General features: G+C 37.2%; 1 protein-coding gene across 2 annotated transcripts in view; it reads left to right on the forward strand.

Annotated features, from left to right (window-relative positions):
- LOC113441304 (ubiquitin-conjugating enzyme E2 E2) overlaps positions 1-22,442 on the forward strand; it is a 92,939-nt gene that overhangs the window by 26,750 nt on the left and 43,747 nt on the right. For both annotated transcript variants that reach the window (XM_026708234.2, XM_087915611.1), the window contains exon 3: positions 8,402-8,452. In XM_026708234.2, the coding sequence (XP_026564019.1) occupies positions 8,402-8,452 (51 nt within the window). The remainder of the gene's footprint in view (positions 1-8,401; positions 8,453-22,442) is intronic.

Raw genomic sequence — 22,442 nt, forward strand, 5'->3', positions numbered from 1 at the left:
AACAAGTACCAAACACAAAATAAGTGGCCCTTTTGAGGGGCAGGCAATCGTTTCTTCCATTGCCCCAAGACACTACCATACCGCTTCCATTGGTAGCAGACTAAGCCTTTTGCAGACCAATGGGAGCAGGCAACAATGGACATTTAGGTACTAAACGCAACAAGGTCTGGACTATCCCTAGAATTCCCATCCAGTCCACCGAGGTTTTTTATCCGTAGCCCCATTTCGAACAATGCAACCAAGAGAAACCTAATGGAAGCCACTATTCAGCATTTACTGGCTATCCAGGATATAGAGCCAGTTCCAGAAGACCAGCAGGGGCATGGATTTTACTCAATATTATTCGTCATTCAAAGAGCTCAGAGGGGTGGAGAGCAATTCTCAATCTCAAAGGACTGAATTGTTACCTGATATACCAAAAATTCAAAATGCACACTCAGCAATCCATCCTAGGGAGTGTCAGGGAGGGAGATTATTTGACATCCATTGATCTCATGGAAGCTTACCTGCACATACTGATTTGCCCAGATCACCATCGATACCTGAGATTCTGCTTCATGGGCAAGCATCTGCAATATTGAGCTCTCCCGTGTGGCCTGGTGTTGGCACCCAGAAGCTTCACCAAGATTCTGGCAGCATTGACAGCCCATCTCAGAACCATTCCAGTTCGTATACAATGCTACTTGGATGATATTCTAATCCAATCGTCATCACCCAGGAAAGTAGAAGAGGACCTAAGGATTACCATGCAGGCATGCAGGACCACGAGTTCTTGATCAACACGAGCAAGAGCCACTTAACACCACCCACTTACCTATTATACCTGGGGGCCATAATAGATACAGTGGCCGGGGTGGTTTCCCTCTCCCTAGAGCGAAGGTCCGGCATCTAGGGATTGGTGAGTCAGTTCCGAGACCACATCACTAGCCCAGCTATCACAACTGCTGGACAAGATGCATTGCAATTGTACCTGCATGCAAGGGACCTGCAGTGGTTCCTGCTCCCTTATCAGAGGTCAGGGTGGAGCAATTCACTGACAGTGGAAGGGGTATTACCAAAGGTGATAACTTCCTTACTTTGATAGATGTCCCTGGCAATGGCCAAGGGGTGTTTTTTTCAGAGAGCAGGGCCATCTAACAATTATGACAGATGCCAGCCTTTTGGGCTGGAAGGGTTCATTTTCAAGAGCAAATGGCTGAGGGCAGGTCAGCTATAAACTTAAAACACAACATAAATTGGCTAAAACTATGAGCAGCCTATCTAGCTCTCAGGGAATTCAAGGACACGATTGCGGGACAGCATATTATCCTCCTTACGGACAATGTGACCATCAAGGCCCACATCAACCAACAGGGATACCCATTTCAAACCCCTCATGAAGGAGGCAGAATGGCTGTGCCACTGGGGTGGAGAAGAACCTAGGTTCCACCAAGGCAGAGCACATTTCAGGAGTAAAGAATGTGAGGGCAGGCTGGCTGAGCAGGTCCACTGTCAACCAATTTGAGTGGTGCCTGCATCCAGCCCAGTTCAAGGAGATATCAGACTGTTTTGGTCTTATGATTGTAGACCTTTTTGCAACTCTTTCGAACAGTCAGCTGACAAGTTTTTTTTTTGAGATTCCCAGAACAGGGTGGAAGGAGTCAACGTGCTCTGGTGCCAGTGGCTGCGGGGTCTCTTTTATGCCTTTCTCCCACTTCCACTCATCCCAGGGGTGATCAGGAAGGTCAAGAGAAAGCGGAAGTTCTACTTATATCCCCTCATTGCTCAGACATCCATGATTCGCGGACCTGGTGGGTCTCTCAATAACCAGACCATGGAGGATTTTCCATGAAAGGATCTCCCTCAGCCAGTGGCCAATTGACCATCCGGAGCCTCAGTGGCTCCAATTTGCTGTCTGGCATTTGAGAGGAGAATTCTGACAAGGGACAACTTTTCCTCCCAGGTGATTAGAACAGTTCAGGCGGCCAGAACACTTTTGACCACCAGAATTTATAATGCAACATGAAGGGCCTCTGCGTGTGGTGTATGAAGAAGGAATTTCAGCACATTTCAGCAACGGTGGCCCAAGTACTTTCTACAGGCTGGGCTAGATAAGGGCCTGGCCCCTGCCACTATTCGCAGACAGGTGGCAGCCCTTTCAACTGTCTTAACTTTCGGGAACCTAGAGTCCCTAGCACAGCTCCCAGTGGTACGCAGGTTTCTCAGAGGAGCCACCAATTTGAAACCGCCGGTGGTACATAGGTATCTCACCTGGGACCTATCCAGGGTGCTTCAGGCACTTACGACTGCACCTTATGAGTCTTTGAGAACTGTCAGCCTACATTTTCTAACTTACAAGGTGGTCTTCCTCGTGGGCATAACATTGGCCAGGAGGATATCGGAGCTGCATCCCTATCAGTCAGGACTGCTGTGTTTTCCATGCCAACAGAATAGTCCTATGGTTGGACCCGGCCTTCATCCCCAAGGATGAACTTCCATTGAGCTCAGGAATTGATCTTGCTGGACTTCTGCCTGGCACCATCTAATGCCCAGGAGAGGGTCTGGCACACATTGGACTGCAGCTTTCAGGAGGATAGAGGCCATGTTTGTGTTGTTCCAACTGACTACAATGGGACAGAAAATTACACCATTGGCCATTGGTAGATGGATTAGAGGATGCATCGCTAAGTCATATTAAGTGCAAGGACTTGCCAAGCCGAGACAGTTTAAGGCTCACTCCATGTGAAGCGGCCATGACGGCTGCATGGGCCACGCAGGCTTCGGTGGAGGAAATTTGTAGAGAGGCGACCTGGTCATCACCGTCACCTTTTATTAGGCATTATATATATTATTTGCCTTGGCAGAAGCTGCTTTTGGAGGACGGGTCTTGCAAAGAGTACTTTCTGCATCACAGACTCAGGACCAGCCAGAATCCCGTCCATAGGACATCAGCTTTGGTATGTCCCATACTGTCTGGATCCTATTGACATCACTCTGGAGAAGGGGCGCTGGTCTTACTTGAGACGCTCTTTCTCAGAGGGTGGAGATAGGATCCACCCCACCCTGGAGACCGTCTGGTCTGGGGTGCGGGTGTAGGGGGACAGTTGCCATTGACAATCACTTGCATCGCTTTGACCTCATCAGAAACTGGGGGTCATGGGGCGGAAGAGGCGTATCCTTAGTTTAAACAACTCAGTCTAAAGAGCAAACAGACCAGAGTCATCCCACGCTGTCCAGATCCTATCTCCACCCTCTGAGAAGGAGCGTCTTGGTAAGAACGACGCCCCTTCTGAAATGTATGGGAAACCTATGCCTTCTCCCCATCAGGTCACTTAATTTATGCAGCTGGAATTGCTATCATTGAGTGAAGATTGCTGGCATTGAATGAAGCAGTCAGATGCATCTTACTTAATGACCATTTCATTCAACAACCAAGATTCCAGGCTCAATTGTGCTTATAAAATGCAGAATATCTATACCATATTTTGCAAAAGATCTGCATTATTTTTTATTTTGTAAGATTTTGGAAATTCTTGCTCAAAATCTTATATTTTCAGTCTGAAACAACATTTCATGAGATTTTATATTTTTGTAATAGTATATTTAATTCTCCAGACAGCAAGGGAGGATAAGGATGTCAAATGTGCTATGGTAGACACAGATCTTGCTGACTCAGTTTTTGTGAAGCTTAGATAATCTAAAGATAATCTAAACCATTTATATCATGCAGTAATTAATTTAAAGGAAAAAAAGTTGGGAATATCTATGTTACACTGTTTACACAAAGATTTATATCATTTATTTATTTGTTTTCCGTTTCTAAGGCTACCCATTATACTCAATAACTCTGGGTGGGTTACAATTCAAAAATTTATTACAATTAAAAATGAAAAAAAAACTTTTAAAAACAAAAATAATAATAACATTAAAAACAATAAAAAAGATTAAAATTCTAATTCAAGGTATTTGCATTAGTTAACAATGTAGCCAGGGATTGGCACATTGATATTAGCTAATATAACCTAGTACCATTTAATATAAGTGACTTTCTGCAGGCAAATATTGTTAGGTAATAATTCCCACAATTTGGGTATTATTAATGAAAAGATCTTCTTGTTGCCTATGTGTTGGGTATATGGATACACCAACTAGTTTGGGTGAATAAATATATGAACCTAGGTTTAAGTGTTTGTAGCTTTAAGCACCAAACTGCAATGTAATTAGATAATTAAGGGTGCGGTTGCAAGCAGCAATAAAAGGCAGTGAGAGTAACGTAACACTTCCTGGTCTCTGGTCGCTGGTCTCTCTGCTATCTGCTGCCTGCTGTTTACTCCTGTATGAGACGAATGCTTGTTGGCTACTGTGCTGAACAAAAGGACTGTTTACTTGGTGAGCTGATATCCTGTGCATACTCAGCGTTGTCTTCGAGAGAAAGGTATCGGAAGGAGAAGATAAAGACATTGTACTGACTAGTTAATGGACTAGGTTACTGGATGGATATATTGGAAAATGACATATGGACTGAATGACAATGCTTAAACTCTAAGCGAATTAAATAACTATTTAAAACTATAAACAGTGTATTTGTCTCCAGTGTGTGTATACTCTTGGGCCCAGCCTCTCTCTCATTTTGGCTGCCTGGCTTGACTGCTGCTGTGCACTCTGCTTGGGGGTTTGTCCCCAATCACTAACACTATGTCAGTTAATGATTTATCAGAAACAGTACCTCTGAAATCTTTATTAACATAAAGAAAATTAAGGTAGATATACATAATATTAATTGTGTGTAACTTTAAATCTAATCCTTTACATATTGAATTATACAAAAATACCAGGAATTAGCATAGCTATTTATTGATGAGACTTATTCTGTGTGTGTGTGTGTGTGTATGCACGCATAGGCACATTCATGCATACATTAAAGCCATTAAGTTTAACATTTTGTTCAGTTCAGAAATTCAAATTAAAACATATCTTAAAACTGTATATAGTGTATGTGTGTGTGTGTGTGTGTGTATATACATATACATATACATATACATATACATATACATATACATATATATATATATATATATATATATATATATATATATATATATATATATATATTGCTTCAGGGCATCCAGTAAAATGTAGATAGTATTAGGTAAGTCTTAGTTAGCTAATTAAGAGGTTACCTAATTTCACAGATAACTGGTTCTGCTATCAAATAATTGTTTCTATTCCCCAGCCCCCCATGATTAACTGCTATCTTAAAACTAAGATACTTTATACCCTATAAACTAAAATGTTACAAAATGGGTTGTGGCTTTCTTCTATACAATAAGTTCTCAAGACCTCATTCAGTCTTTTTTCCTTAAGGCTCTACTGCACCCTAATTTTTTTTTACTTTGTCCTCAATCATTTAGTTTCAATTTCCTCATCATCCTTGTTTTTCTTTTTTGTACCTGTTGAGTTCCACCAAAACATTCTTCAAATGTGATGCCCAGAGCTGGACACAATATAGCCAGTGTTGACAAGAATGATTTTATGGCTTCCCATAATTTGGAAACTATATTTCTGTTGATGCAAAGATTGTGGTAATACTGCCAATTCATATTCAATATCTGATTAATGATGTCAGTATAATTTTCAAATGTATTTTACTAATCCCACTACCCTGTATTTATGTTTATGCTATGCTTATTTCATTCTATTATTTTCAATCCCTTTCTCTAAATTACCAGGATTGTTTTTAATTTTATTCCTGCTTTCTAGAGTATTAGCTGTATTATTCAGTTTTGCATAATCTACAAATTTCTTATACCTGTTCAAATAAATAAGTAATACAAATACAAATTAAATATGATGATCCTTTAACTAAAGTTGTTAAGTCAGTTGTCAAGTCATCCCCAAAATATGGTACAATCACTTGTTTAAAGACTGATTGGAAATGGATTTTTTATGGCAAATAAACCACTTCTGGGCATCCTCCGCACAATTACATGTTGGCATTTTGATTACTTGGCAACCTATTCACATTTATGGTTGGTTATAAGTGCTGTCTGATCAAGTGATTATCATTTGCAATCTTCTCTGCTGGCTTCCTCACGTTGCATATGAAGGGGATAAAGAATTTTAGGTCCATTCAGCGTATTCCCTCCTCCTGGATGAATGGACCTCAAATTTAGTGACCAGGCCAGTGTAATTTGCTTTTAATATTAGGAAGCTATATTTGCGGGGGGGGTGGGGGGAATCAATGGATATCCAGTTTGCATAACACCTTTATTCTCAGGATCAAAATCTGATAACAAACATATTTGTAAGTAAATAGACTTTGATAGGGAACTAAATATGATACAATACACATATTTCATTTTTGACATAGTAATCATTTCACTATGAGGGATGAAATAAATGCAGATAAGTAGACTATCTCATGAAACATTTTCTAGGTGTTTGGGGGTACTGGGGTTATAGGGCATTTGGCTTAAGAAATTTTGTTCTAGAAGACATTAGCCATTACATAACCTGAATTCGTATAATTCTTATTTAGTTAAAAAGTTTTGTATTCATTTATTTTCAAATTACAGGTATCCTTGAGTTATGTTGACAGTTGGGATTAGGATTTCCATTCCTAGTAAATATGGTCACAAAGCTCAACATCACATGTCTGCATCATTTAGCAATAACGATACCATCATTACCCATTACCATTATTATCCAAATCCTACCAATCAAGGATCAACCTCAATTCAAGCTATTACTGGCTTGGACCCTCCAGCCCTGAATCTCTGTTCTTCCAAAATAAGGGCTGCTTTCTCTTTAACTCCCACCAGCTGCCTTCACACATACACCAATCTCTGCCACCCTCCACCATGCCTTACGAGTGAAAAGCAGCCTCAGAAATGTTCTAAGGGCTTCTTGCTGCACTACGGCTCAGGGGTTTCTTGGTGCATCATACTCTAGGGTTTCAAGAAGCTCCCAAGCTGCGATTCAGGAAGAAGTCCCAGCCATCTTTGGCAGCCTTAGCCTCCCAAACCTAGCAGTGCAGCCAAAGCCTCAGCCACTGCATTTTAAGGAGCAGTTTTTATCATCATCTTGCTCAGAAATTGAAAGAGGACATATATACAGTGTCCTTTCATGAGATAGTTGCTGGCCACACAAGGCCTCCCTCCCTCCCCAAATAGGTCTTGAAGAAAACTGCTGCCATAATCTCAGGAAGAAAAGCTCACATGGCTAGTAGCTGCCTTAGCACAGGACAGGACAGATGATCTTGCAGTGGGAACAAGAAGACTGCAAAGAACTGGGAGCACTAGAGCAGGGGTCACCAACCTTTTGGACCTTAGGGACCACCAAACTCCTAATTTTAAATCCCGGGAACACTAATATGAATTTTGACTGACAGTGGCTTGCTGACATTGGTGAGAGAGGGGGGGAGGGAGGGAGGGAGGGAGAGAGAGAGAGAGAGAGAGAGATATCTAACCTCTCTTCCCCTCTTCCTCCCTCACACACACACACACAGGCAGGGGTGGGATTCAAATTTCTTAACCGTTTCTGTGGGTGTGGCCTAATTTGTGGGTGTGGCTTGATAGTCATGTCACTGGCTGGGCATGGCTTGTATGTAAATATTATAAATATTTATGTAAATATTGATTTTTTTTATAAAAAAGAGCAACTTTTATCCAAAATGAGGCAAAGGAGGCAGGTAGATTGAATTGCTCATAAAATCACAGATTCACTTAGAGATCTATGATTCTTCCATCGGCTACCTGCACTAAAGCTTCAGTCCTAAGGAAGGTTTGGCTCTGCTTAAAAGCAGAGCCAAAGATCTAAATATTAGCTAGAAAGCAAGAAATCCAATGGTTTCCTACTTTCTAGCTAATCTAAATCTCCCGGAACAGCAGAACAGCTGATGGTCGGGGGAAAAAAAGGAAAAATAACAACTTAGCAGGCAAGTTTGCCAGGTAAGGAGTGAGTGGGCAGAGAGGGTTCCTGCGAGCCATGTGGGCGGCGCAGGCCTGTGATCCCATGCAGCCTGGATTAATTGCTTTGGGGGTGCTCTCGGGGTGACATTTCTCTGCGGACCACCCAAATTTTCTCACGGACCACCAGTGGGCTGCGAACCATCAGTTGGCAACTACTGCACTAGAGTACAGGGCACCAAAAGGGCAGAGATGGGGAGTAGATGTGATCAGGGTAGAAGAAACACCTCTACAATCATAAATATGTTCTGTGTCACTGTCTTTTGGGATGGAAGCTATACTTTTTGTCTATGTAAGTATTTCCCTTCCACTTCATAGCCATGAATAATGCTGAAATATATTAAATTATATGAGATAATCTTTTAATTTGTAATTAAAATTTTTTATTCCCAGTGATTAACTACCTCCAATAAAATTGGAAGGAAACTTTTAATATGTGTTTCTTTTCTCTTAAGGATTCAGAAGGAACTTGCAGAAATTACATTAGACCCACCTCCAAACTGTAGGTAAGTTTTGAAGTTTTTTATACCGTATGATAATTCATCTAATATAAATGTTTCTTCAGTTTTGTTAGACTTATGATGAAAAGATCTGGTTATTATTTAGAGTGTTTTCATGTGGCTTATTTTTTTGCATCTTGAATAAATAATGATGGAAGACAAATCAAAACAGCCTCTGAGCAGTAAATATTTTATTTTTATTGTGATTATTGATCTGGCTGGTTGGTAGGCACATTTAGTGAAAATGTATTAAAGACATATTTTCATTTTTGGAAGACTTATTTTTATTCATTATTAAGCTCTTATAAAAGTACAATGAATCTGTGTCAAATACTGAACTTTTATAGGATCTGGATTTTGTCACTTCCATTTATTATAAATAGTGGGAGCATTTAAAATTCTATTGTACTTCAACTAGTCTGAATTACATGTTTGCCAACTTAATATCCATCCACTTTCAGAATTTAGCCAAGATTAAATCTTTAAATCTTTACAATTATTTCTAATCATGAAAGTTAATATGTACATGGTCATCAGTACATTTAGTTTGCTTCTATGGAAATAACTATTTGTTTAGAAGTATTAATGTCAGTGTGGTAGATATTTTTATTTCATTAAGCCTATTTCTGTTTCCAATTTAATACGATATATTATTTAATAAAAGCAAATTCTTCAATACTTTTAAAGTAGTAGTCATACATTCAATTTTGGCAAATACTTGCCAAAATAATGCTCAATTATCTTGGGCAAGATAGAAATGCTTCATAAAATAATTTATTTCAATTGTAATTTTGCAATTTCCAACTGAAGGTTTTACGCTGTGCATGTAATAGGCAAATGCCAGATCTTGTTCCATATGTTGGTGACACTCCTCTTTGTGAATTGATGGAAATTGAAGTAAAATATAGAGGAAATATTTGAAATATTTAGAGGAAAAGTATCACATATTTTTCAGGGAACTTACTTTACTTTTGTGAATCTTCCTACATCTACACAGATTTTCTTTTAAAGAAAGATCTTTAAATTTCCCTTCAATCTTACATTTTTAAGAACTGTTAGATTCTTTAAAAGAGAAAGTAAAATAGATGTGTTTTGGCAAAAAAGTTATCCAACATTTATTTCAATTCATAACATTTACATAGTATAATTTTAACAGCATGGGATGGTGCATATTATATGGGGAATTGTATGGGGAAGAATAAAATGAAACAGGAAAAGAGAACAGAATAGCTTGTATTGTTGTTCTTCTCTATTACAACTTCAATATATGTTCAAACTAAAGGAAAAGATATAGCAAATGCACACAGACAAAATTACTGTATAGTGCTATTATTGTTCAGCCCAGCTATGCTTTGAACAAATTAATATAACAAGAAAAACTGGATGTGTACAACCCATGAAATCAGGGAGTCACAGTTTTCATTGTCACTTTGTATAGCATAATCTTAATCTTTATCTCCATAGGGCATATTTTGGCTTTTTTTGTTTCTGTATATTACACATTAATTCATCATACTTCAGGCACAAATCAGTGTTCGTTCATACTGTGATTGGGTCCTATTTCAGTAAAGTTGGAACCTAGATATTGTAAAGTCTAGATTTTTCTATCTGTATTGCAATTCTCCATTAATCAATGTTTGTAATAAATTCTTATTGAAAAAAACTTAGTTGAAGAGTTATATTTTTACCTGAGGGAATTAAAATATTTTACCTTTTAAAACTGAATCTCATCCACATTCAATAAACATAGTATATAAAAAAGTTGGCAGCAGCCAAATATTCAGTTCAGTATTCCATAAAATACTATGTACAGAACATTTGCCACTTAAGTAAATCTCCTTTGCATCTTATCAATATCCTTCAAGTATTGAACCTTAGTTTCAACCCAATAGCAAAAAAACAATATATGATACATTTGGGCAAAATAAAATGATAGTAAAAAGTTCTAATTTGTCCTTAATTGAACCTAGACAATGGAAGTCAGGAACCTGGGAAACTTTTTATGCCCATAAGAATAGAAGGAATAGTAAAACAAAGAAATATTTTGTAAAAAAATTGAAGCAAGTAATTAGGTACATCTTCAGTCTGAGATATTGAAGAATCTTTGTGCAATAGGAATTTATAGTATCTGCCACCAGTCTTTTGGTTAACAAATTTTAGGAGTAGGAAAGCATATTATGCTGTATTGATTGTTCCTTTGGTTCCAGAGAATAATACTATTAAAGGAAATTTAAGAGCTATCATGGCTCACTGTCAAATGGTAAAATTATGTAAATATAAACAAAATACTGTGTCTTCATAGGACCCCAGATGATTAATGGAAATAATGTAGACCAGTGGTTCCCAAGTGGGCGGTACCGCCCCCTGGGAGCAGTGGGATGACTTGGAGGGCGCTAAGAGGCAAGGGGGCGGCAGAGGAGTGCTGGAGGTGGGCCTCTCACAGGGCGCAATTCAGCTTCCCCCACCCACCCCGCTTGCCTGGCTTGCTGGTGGCTGAGAGGAAGGCGAGCCAGGGCTGCCCTTGCTGCTTGGGTCCTGCCTGGATTCTCTGCAGCTGCTGGGCCTTGCCTGCTAGGGGCTCCTCTTGTCTGCTGCCGCTTCTCTCTGCCGCCCGCCAGCCTGGCTGAATGTGGGCTGCCGCTGTGAGAATGATGTGAGTCAAGCCTCATGAGAGAGGATCTTCCACCCATGGAGCTTGCATAGCGGCGGCCCGCACTCAGCTAAAACGTTTGAGGGGTGGCTGGCAGAGGGGGATGCAGGTGGCGTAAGCCTCGTGCTTCCTGGTTGCCTCCCGCACTCTCGCTCAGCAGCTGCAACCCACGAGCCCCAGCAGCTGATGAGATGTGGGCTGGCAGGGAGCCGAGTAGCAATGGGTCTTCCCTGACTGGCTTAACTTTCCCTCTGCCACCGGCCACGGGAGTAAGGTAAGTTTGTAGGCAGTCGGGAAAGCCCAGACTGCTGCGGTGGGCAAGGCTGCAGCCTTGATTGAAATTCCCAGTCCTTTCCCCAAAGAGGGAGGGGTGGAAGTCCTGCCTGCTGCCCCTTTGTTGGACCCGGAAGCCTTACCTGCCAGCTTTTCCGGGCAACGCAGGACCAGGCATGAATGGACAATCGCGCCCGGTCCCTGGGACTCTGGGAGACTCGTCACGAGCGATACTGCCGGGTGACTACCTTGTTGGAAGAGAGAGACCGTGTATGTGTATGTGTGTGTGTGTGTTTCAGGTGGGTCTCCTAGCTTAGGAGGAGAAAGCAAAGGAAGGGATAGAGAAAGAGAAAGAGAGAGAGGGAAAGAGAGAAAGAAAGAAAGAAAGAAAGAAAGAAAGAAAGAAAGAAAGAAAGAAAGAAAGAAAGAAAGAAAGAAAGAAAAAGAGAGAGAGGAAGAGACAAGAAAGTAGGGAAAGAAAAGGGAAAGAAAGAAAAAGGAGAGAGAAAGGAAGAAGAGGGATAGACAGAAAGGGGGAAGGGAAGGAAGGGACAGAAAGAAAAAAGGGAGGGAGGGAGGAGAAAGTGAATGGGATATATGGAGGGAGGGAGAGAAAGAGAGAGGGAAAGAGAGAAGAGACAAGAAAGAAAAGAAAGAAAAGGGAAAGAAAGAAAAAAGGGAGAGAGAAAGGAAGAGAAAGGAAGAAAAGGGATAGACAAAGAAAATGGGGTATGGAAGGAAGGGACAGAAAGAAAGAAAGAAAGAAAGAAAGAAAGAAAGAAAGAAAGAAAGAAAGAAAGAAAGAAAGAAAGAAAGAAAGAAAGAAAGAAAGAAAGAAAGAAAGAAAGAAAGAAAGAAAGAAAGAAAGAAAGAAAGAAAGAAAGAAAGAAAGGAAGGAAGAAAGAAAGAAAGAAAGGAAGGGAGGAGAAAGTGAATGAGATATCTAATCCAACCACCTGCTCCAGCAGGGTTAGAAGGGAGTGTGTATGTGTGCGTGGCTGTCAAAACTCCAAAAACAGGTCAAGTAGCTCTAGGGAGGTCAGTCATAAATTAGAACACTTGCTAAGCAACCAGCCATTAAGTGAGGATCACTTGTGTTTGGTTTACCAGTCACATAGCCACCTGGTCACGCCCATCCAGTCACATGACCACCAAGCCACACCCACAAATTAGGCCATGCCCACATAACTGGTTGTTAGGTGGGGGGCACTGAGGATGAGTTTGTAGCACCAAGGGGACGGTGGACTGAAAAAGTTTGGTAACCACTGATGTAAACAATGTAGACAAATCAGCAATGAGGAAAAGTAGTTAAAACATTTCTGGGAGGACAAGTCTAAAATTTAGCCTTATTGACAACCTCTGATGGAATGGAATTGCTTTTTTTTTAAGTTTAAAAAAAAATTATTTACAAATTTAAAAACATACCATTTCAAAAATACAAAGACAATAATAACACATAATTTTTTACATTTGTTGTTGAATTTGGTGAGTCCTAAATATCATTATTGGCTAGTACTGGTCACATGTTCAAAGCTTATCACATCCTAAGTACTAAATAATTCACAATATACTTCATTTATTTTCACGTTGGATTATAACCACTCTTCTATTACTAATACATTCATGTTTTTTAACTAATAAACACAAAAATATTATAAATAGCTAATACTAATAATAGTAGAACAAAGAAAAGAAGATTTAAAACCTTTAATTGTACTTAATATATTATGAATCGCTGGATATAATTTCTATCTTAGGTTCACTTATATGTTTCCCCTTTTATTGTCTACCCACTTATGCCATTTGTCCCATATCCAGTAATAATCTGTATCCTCCTTCCTGTTAATTTTAAGTGTAAGCCTCTCCAGTTGGGCACATTCATATGTTTTCTGAATAACAACCTGTATTGGTGGTACATTTGGGTTTTTCCAATATTGTGCTAGTGAGATACGTGCCGCAGTTAATAAATGGATGGTCAGATATTTTACTTTAGCGGAGTAGTCCCCTTTAATTGTTCCCAGCAAAAATAGTTCCGGTTTTCACTCCAGCCCACTCTCTATAATTTTTTCTATCCACGTTTTTATTTTTAGCCAATATTTCTTTATCTCAGGACAAGTCCACCATGAATGAAAGTATGTACTAAATTTCCCTTTACTTTTCCAGCAGCAAGGATTGGCTGTCGGAAATATTTTAGCCAATCTGGAGGGCGCCAGATGCCATCTGTACATCATTTTGTATAAATTCTCCTTTTGCGCTACTGATTTGGTTAGTGTCAAATTTTTCTGCCAGATTTCTTCCTAGTCATCAATGCTATAACCAAAAATTTTTTCCCAAGCCAACATGGGACCTTTCACAATTTTCTCAGCCATTTCATATTATAATAAATAATTATATAATTTGGAAATTGAGCTTTTCTCAGGATTTAGAAGTGTTTTATCCAAATATGTATCTTTTACTTCAATTCCATATTCTTTGACGTCTTTGTTGTATCTCAATTTTATTTGAAAATATGACCAATTATCAATAGCTTTCTCTTAAAATTCTAGTTCCTGTTTCATTTTAATTTTTCCTTCACTATCTAATATTCGGTAATATTTAAGTTTTTTTACTGATGTCCATTGTGTTTAAATGAAACATTGCCTCCATCATTGAGAACCACCTTGGGATTTTAGTATAATGATTCTTTCTTATTTCAGTCCAAACTTTAATTAAAGATTTTCGGAATACATGTCTGGTAAAATATAAATTATTTTTACTGTTCGGGTTCCATAAAAATGCATGCCAGCCTAGCTGTAAATCATGTCCCACCAATTGTAAAATCCTGTTATTCCTTAAGTCAATCCAATCTTTTATCCACACTAATGCCGCTGCTCTATAATATGTCTCCCAGACAGGTAGTCCGAATCCACCCCTGCTTTTATTATCTTGTAAATAATTTTTTTTTATCCTTGTTTTCTTCTTTGCCCAGATAAATTTCATTACAATTTTATCTAAATCTTTAAAGAATTTTTTGTCCAGCAATATCAGGTTTGTTTGAAATAAATATAATATTTTAGGTAGAACATTCATTTTGATTGTTGCTATTCTACCTAATAATGAAATTTGCATCTTATTTCAATTTTCCAAGTCCTTTTCAATCTGTTTCAGTAATTTAGTATAATTATCCTCTCGCAGGTTTAATGTTCTAGCTCTTAACCAGATTCCTAAATATTTAATTTTATTTACAATTTGTAATCCCATCTTTTCTTCCATTTTTTTGTTTATTATTTGTTATGTTTTTAACTAACATTTTGGTTTTTTCTTTATTAATTTTTAATCCTGCTAATTTACCAAATTTGTCTATTTCATTTAGTAGAGCTGGTCCTGAGTCTATTGGGTCTTCTATGACAAAAACCATATCATCTGCAAAGGCTTGTAATGTATATTCTTGGTTTTAAATTTTAATTCCTTTAATTTCCTTACTTAATCTAATTCTATCCAGCAAAGTTTCCAAAATAGTTATAAAAAGCAGAGGTGAAAGTGGACATCCCTTTCTGACCCCCTTCCTTATCTCTAATGATTTCGTAATTTCTCCGTTTAATAATACATTGGCCTTTTGTGTGGCATAGATTGCATTCAACATTTTTACAAAATTATCTCCAAAATCAATCAAATTAATCTGCTTTTTCATAAAGTCCCAATTTAAATTATCAAAGGCCTTTTGTGCATCCAGGAAGACGAAGGCCATTTGGCTTCCTGGATGCTTTTCATGATATTCCAATATATCTGTTATTGTTCTTGTGTTATATCTGATCTGCCTCGTGGGAAGAAATCCATTTTGGTCCAAGTGAATTTTATTACTAAGTATTTTCTTTAATCTTTCCGCCATTACTGCCATAAAAATTTTGTAGTCTGAGTTTAAAAGGGATATTGGTCTGTAATTCTTTGTTTGGTTAGCATCTGTGCCCTCTTTCGGAATTAATATTATGTATGCCTCCTTCCAAGATTCTGGTATTTTAGCATCCAGTAATACCTCATTGCAAACCTCTTATAATATTGCCTCTAATTTATCACCTATTTCTTTATATTTGGTAATATATATTTGGTAACCCATCTGGGCCTGGCATTTTATTTCTTTTTTGTTTTTGAATCGCCTCCTTTAACTTGTCTAGAGTTATTTCTTTGTTCAACATCTTTTTTGTCCTCTAATATTGGATAAGGAGTTCCTTCTTTCAAGTATTCTTCTATTTTATTTAAGTCAACTGCTTCTTGTTTATAAAGGTCTTCAAAGTACTCTCTTACAATTTCCTTTTTTTCCTCCTGGTCTGTCTCTATTATTCCATTTTTATCCTGTAATTGGTATATCGTTCTTTTCTGATTTTCTTTTCTTAATTTATATGCCAGACACCTTCTGGGTTTGCTTGCATGTTCGAAATAGTTTTGTTTTGTATATAATAATTTTTTAATTAATTCTTCTTGATCTAAAATATTCATCTCATGTTTAACTGATGTTAGTTCATTTCTGGTATACTCAGCTCCCGAGGTTTTCATTTGCTTATTTTCCAATTTCTCTATCCTTTTTGATAAAGCTTTCTGTTTCCTCTCTCTTTCTTTATTTCTATTTGCTATATAAGCTATCGATATTCCCCTTAAATATGCCTTCATTGTATCCCATAGGTTCTGCAATGAGGTATCCTGTTTTTTATTACATTTGAAAAAGCTGATCAATTCTTCCTTAACTTTTTGAATATATTCTTCTCTTTAAGTACTTGGGGATTAAGTGTCCACCTGCCTTTTTTATAATGACTACTTTTCCATGCTATCTGTATCGAGTTGTGGTCTGCCCATGTGTTAACCAAAAGTTTTATGTCCCGAATCTCTTTATATAGCTCACTATTTACCCAGGCCATATCTATTCTGGACCATGATTTGTGTGGGCTGGAGTAGAAAGTGAACTATGATATTCCTGGGTTCCTTTTTCTCCACACATCCACTAATTCTAATTCTTCGACCATCTCTATAAATTTCTTCAGCAAAGTATTCCATTTCTTAGATTGTCTTTGTTCACAAGCATAATCTTGTCTATTATTGCATTATAGTCTCCTATTATGCAAATTCTTGAGTTTCTAAATTCTATTAATTTTTCATATAGGTTTTTGTAAAATTCACTCTGGTTTTTATTAGGGGCATATATCTCCACCAATAATGTCTTTTTATTTTGTATTATCACTTCTACCATTACTATTCTTCCCAATTCATCTTTGTATATCAATTCTGAGGCTATATCTTCTTTTATATATAGTACTACCCCTCTTTTTTTTTTCTTCTGCCAATGTTGCGTACATTTTCCCCAACTTTTTGTTTAATAGGTACCCTTTATCTCTATTCTTTATATGAACCTCTTGAATACATATTATATCTGCTTTTTGTTTTTCTAGCTTAAAGAATATTCTTTTTCTCTTAGCTGGGTCATTTAACCCGTTAATATTTATAGATATCAAATTAACTTCTTTATCCATTCCTTTCTTACTTCTATCCTTCAATATTTTTACCCGTTTGACTTCTCGTCCTCACTCTTATTTCTTCTCTTCCCAAAGTCTCCTCATCTCCTTCCCTCTCCTTCTCCCTCCCCCTGCTTCTGGGTTGTAGCTCTTCTTGGCTCGGAGTTTCATTCTCGTCTCTGCTGCTCATTTCTTCCTCTGTTCTTTCTATTTGGTGGAAGAATTCTTGAGCTTTGGTTAGATTATCTATTCTCACCCTTTTTTCCTTCCACATTGTTAGTTTTTCCCTCTGGGGTAATCCATCTGAAAGATTTTTTTGTTTAAATAATTCATGAGAAATCGATAGTCTTTCCTTTGTTCGCGAATTCTTCTCGGCACCTGTTTTAGAACAATCACTTCTCTACCTTTGTATTTTATTCCTTCATCTCTTGTAGCTCTATAAATTATATCCTTCACTCGCCTCCTTGCAAATCTAATATGCACTTCTCTGGGGAGTCTATGCCATCTTGTGTATACTCTGTATATGTCATCCAGCTCATTCACCATCTCGTCCCTATCTCTGTACAAAAGCTCCGCCAACATCTTCGCCATCACCAGCGTTAAATTCTCTCCCCTCTCTTCCTCCACATTCTGGAATCTAAGATAATAGGAAGCCTTGTCCATCTCCAGCTGAGTCAGGGTCTCATTGGTCTCTTTATTCTGCTCCTTAATTGTTTGCTCCATGCCTTCTAATTTCTTTTCTGTTCAGTTGGCTTATTCTTCAATCACTTTAATCTTCTCTTCATTTATTTTAATCAATTTTTGAATCTGGCCTATCTTTCCATCTAAATTTTTGACTTCACTTCTCATTTCCCCAGCTCATTTTTTAGTTCTTCTTTTATTATTTCTCTTTCTGCTTTGCTTTCTGTGTGGTTTTTCGACATCGATTCCTGCAATATCAACATCATGCTTTGAATAGTTAATAGAGTAGTTTGGACTGATTGTGTACTGGTTTGAGCTGTAGATTTTTCTGGCGCCAACATCCTTTTGATTGTTTTTTGGGTCAATGTTGCTGTAGGGGTGATTATTACTGCTGGTATTGCTTTTCTTCTTCCTTTAGTAATGGTGGTAGATGTGCTGGTCATATCTTTAATAATTCTTTGTTGTTTCTCCGCTATCCTAGCTATATTGTCCCAAATTGTATTGCCTACTACCATAAATTTTATCTATGTTTTACAGTTCAATTTTCTCAATTCACTTAAATTTTTATATTACTATTTATCTGCTTAGTTTAATTTCTTAACACCGTTAGGCGAGGAGATTCCTATCAGTTAGTTATGTTTTCAAACTTTCCAGTCCACTTTATTCGTTATTACCCTCATTGTTCACTTCATGCTCTGTTAATATTATATCTAATATTAATAAATTCAATAAATCATCAATTCTTAGATCATCTAGTAGCACAAAAAATCTTTCAACTTTGTTTAAGTATAGAACAGTGCTACAACCCCAATTACTTCTTTAAATTAATTACAATATTTCAATTAATATTATCTTAAATATATAATAGGAATTTAAATTTCTAATTAATATTTTTACATATATATACATTTCAATAATTCACAGTATTTAATAAAAGGAGGGTAGGAGAGAGAGGGGGGGAAAGAACAATTAATTATCTCATCTTTATATAAATCAATATATTAAAGTCATTAATCTATAGTCAATCAAATATATGTAATGAGTAAAAGAAAAGAAAGATATAGATATAAACTATGTTCCAAAGGGATTAAATATTACTTACTTAAGTTAATACCTATTCCCAAATAATCAATCAATCTTGTTTTCTTATTAATTAAATATATACTTTAAGTAAATAGAAAGTGAGATTATATCATTCCAATCACTTTTGAGGGGGGGGGGGAGAGCAAAACAAACATTCAGTGAAGAGAGGATTTACAATCTCCTTTTTTCTTGTGTTTCCTTAATAATCCAATTATATCCAGAAATAGGTTTGAGTCTTAATTCTCAGTTCTCAATTCTCAGTTCGGTCTGGTGTCTCTGCCGCTTTACTCCGCTCTTCCTTTCACAATGTCTGCCTCCATAAATTGCATTGTCACTCCTCTGATCGCTTACAAAAGTCTCAATGTTTCACAATTCTTCTCCGCTGTAGAATATTCTCTGCGATATATTCTGTGACTAGAAATACAAAACATTCTTCATCAATAGTCACTCTTCTTTTCTTTCCTTTCCACTTCCTTTTTAAAAACAATTTTCCACTTTATCCGGAGCTATGGGTAAACAGCTCAGTCTTGCCACCACTTTCCACTTTCCCCCTTCCACTCCAGCACTTCACAGACATGTCAATTACCTGTCTGATTTATACATAATCCAACACCGATTCCTTTTGACCTCTTTCCCGGACTCCAAATTCGATCTCGTCTCTCCGCTTCCTTCTCAAAGTTGTTTCGGCGTGTCTTTGGGCCAGCCTAGCTGGCTGGCTTCTTTTGCCCTGTGCTTCGGGCTTCCTTCTTCACCTACGGGACAGCACTTCCCGTTCAGCTCCAAGAGTTCTTCCTCACTTGAGTGATCCCACCAGGATCTAACTTCGCCTCAAACAGCTGCCCACAAGCAAAAACCCCGATGTAGGAGAGCAGATCAAGATTCTCCTACCTTGTCATGCTGCGACGTCACCAGAAGTCCAGAATTGCTTTGTTGTTGCTGATGATGTTTTAATCTCGTTTGGGCTGAACGGTGGAGATTTTTTCAGTTTTTTAAGAGTGTAAATTGCAACAGAGAGCATGCCACTATAGAAATAATATGCCCCAAATAACACTGTTAAAATGCAGTCCAGCTATTACATAATAGCATTTAATCTTTGGATAGTTGAAGTCCACAAATAGGTTCAAGGAGAATACTTTCAGGCCACAGAATTCCCATTTATGTGAAATGACCACTGAATATCAATTATCACATGTCTTCCAATATATAATCAATCATCAGGAATCCACTGTCCCTCAATGAAATCATTTATAATAAGACATTGTGACTTTGAGAGCAACCTGAAGCTTGTGTTCCAGGAAGCATAGCTGGAATTCCTGGTAAAACCAGCAGTATATGTTTTCAAAAATTGTTTTGAATAATTCAAAATTTGCATGAAATTATTACATTACCAAATGTCAAGGCACAGGGAAATACTGCCTCTAGCAGCCCCATATCCTTTTATTCCTATTCAGAAAACATTGTGAATAGTGCGTCAAATTTTCCTGCTGTATATTCTTTATATAGGAAAAGTGGATCTAATAATGCATGTTTATTCATTGTGAAAACTTTGCATTTTACAAAGCTTTACATTTTCAGATTTTTTTCTTCATCTGTTACATCTTAAGTTTTTTTCCCCTGTGGTATTACATTTTCATGAGTGTGTATTTTTATGAATGATTTCTTTCTCACTGATTTTGCTTGTAATTTATCATGAACATTTCATCAAGGCTGAGATACGTTAATAGCATAAGAATACATTGTTTGTATTTCTCCTTTCTCATAATGAAGCCTTTTCTATTTAAGATTCTGCTTTTTATATAATTCATTCATGATTAAAGAAACATAAAGTATCATCCAAGCAAACAAACTTTGTTAATATACATACAATGAATAAACAGTAACAGTGCCCTAACAGTATCTTCTAAATATAGTAGCGGTACTTATTTGAAATGAAAATCTTTAGAAAATACTATCCAATAATATATTGAAAAAAATTGCAGACAGAGATTAGGGTATTAAGTGCTTTCAATTAGTCTGGGTCTTTCTTAGAATTGTAATGTTGTCATGTCCAATATTGAAAGCCTCCACTATGACAATTTCAGACTTCACTCTTTTTTCTTGGTAATTCCAGATGCATTGTGTTCACAATATTTTATGTTGGCATTTAAGGCAGGGGAATGAACTATTGAGGATATATACCAGTGTAGTATATATCATTCTTCCCAGGATTTTAATCTCGGTCATCATCAATTTATTTCATGGGCAGCAAAACTTAATAGGAGCTCCGGTCCAATTCAGAGAGGACTTTAGAGCTGAAATTCCTAAAAACTATTAAATTAAGAAGTTGTATATGGTTATCATACCAGCTTACAAGGATCTAATACCCGCCTACAGCGGTTTAAGAAAACAAGCTTGTTTAAAGATTTTATGTGGTACTTTTAAATATTGAGGATACATGTTCTTAACTACATGTATAAGCTATATTATATTAATTGCTAATTAATTAATTGCTAATTAATTAATTAATACCCATAAGGTTTTAAATTCATTGAAAACTGAAGCAGGCTCTTCATTACTTTGATATCTTGATATATTTAGTACAGTCTTTGTTTTAATTAACTGTTGCGGCTTTGCAAGATTATTTGGCCATCTAATTACTACAACCTTGAAATATATCAAAACATATGCCAAACATTTATCAATTATAATTATATCTATGAAATTATTCATTTCCTAGTTTATTTTTTACTGATTTTCTTTTCTACAGAAATTTTCTATAGTCTTGACCATATTTTTCTTATAGAGAATTGGATTAGGTAGCTTTTAAAAATACTTCCACACTGCTTGGCAGGAAGCCAGTTACTGTCATTTTAACTAAAACCATGCATCATGCAATATAACAGCTTATTGTATACATTAAATTGGGTTATTTAAAATAGAGTAATGAAAACATTCACTTGATTTAAAGTTAATAAAAATGCTTGGGTGAAATATATTGCACAGAATGAAAAGCTATTAGTATGCAATTTATCCTGAGTTCTGCATAAAATTACCATTTAGGTGACATCATTACATAGCAGTAACTATTGTGGTAGCACAGATCACCAAAATCTGATGAGTAAGTAGTATTTGCCTTACCTTACCCTGCCATTTATTTCTTGAAGTTCAATAGTTTTTCCTCTAAACAAAAAATAGCAGTATTTATCTTTGTATATTTAAAAAGTTCTATAAAAATTAAAATAATGATTTGAAGTAGGCAAAGGATTCTTTTGTTAGCACAATTTTAGAAAATGTATTTTTATGAATAAATCAAGGTGGCATACATATCCAGTAATAAATGTTTAATATTTACAAAGCATTTGACTATATGACAGTAATACATACCATATTTTTTGGAGTATAAGATGCTCCGAAGTATAAGATACGCTTAGCTTTTGGGAAGGAAAACAAGAAAAAAAATCTGCCTCTGCTTCCCAGCAATTTGCCTCCTTGTAGCAAACAGCCTGTTTCAGTTTCTGCACAGCCTGATTAGCACAAGCAGCTGGTTGTAAGTTGGATCAGCCTCCCGCGATCAGCTGTTTCAGGCTTAAAATATAGTCTATAGCTTATTGCCGCCTCTATACATCCCATTTTCGGCCTCCGCATTCCATTTTCACCCTCTGCATGCCTCATTTTTTCCCTCTTTGTGCCCCATTTTCTGCCCATTCTGAGCGGCGGGGATCAGAATGGGGGGAAAATGAGGTGCGTAGAGGCAAAAAATGAGGCATGTGGAGGCAGCAATAGGCAATGGCAATTCCTGCAGCCTGAAACAACTGATCATTGGGAGGATGATCCAACCGGCAATCAGCTG

Source organism: Pseudonaja textilis, chromosome Z (genome assembly GCF_049901715.1).
Source record: "Pseudonaja textilis isolate UNSWEBS1 chromosome Z, rPseTex1.2, whole genome shotgun sequence".
Lineage (NCBI taxonomy): Eukaryota > Metazoa > Chordata > Lepidosauria > Squamata > Elapidae > Pseudonaja > Pseudonaja textilis.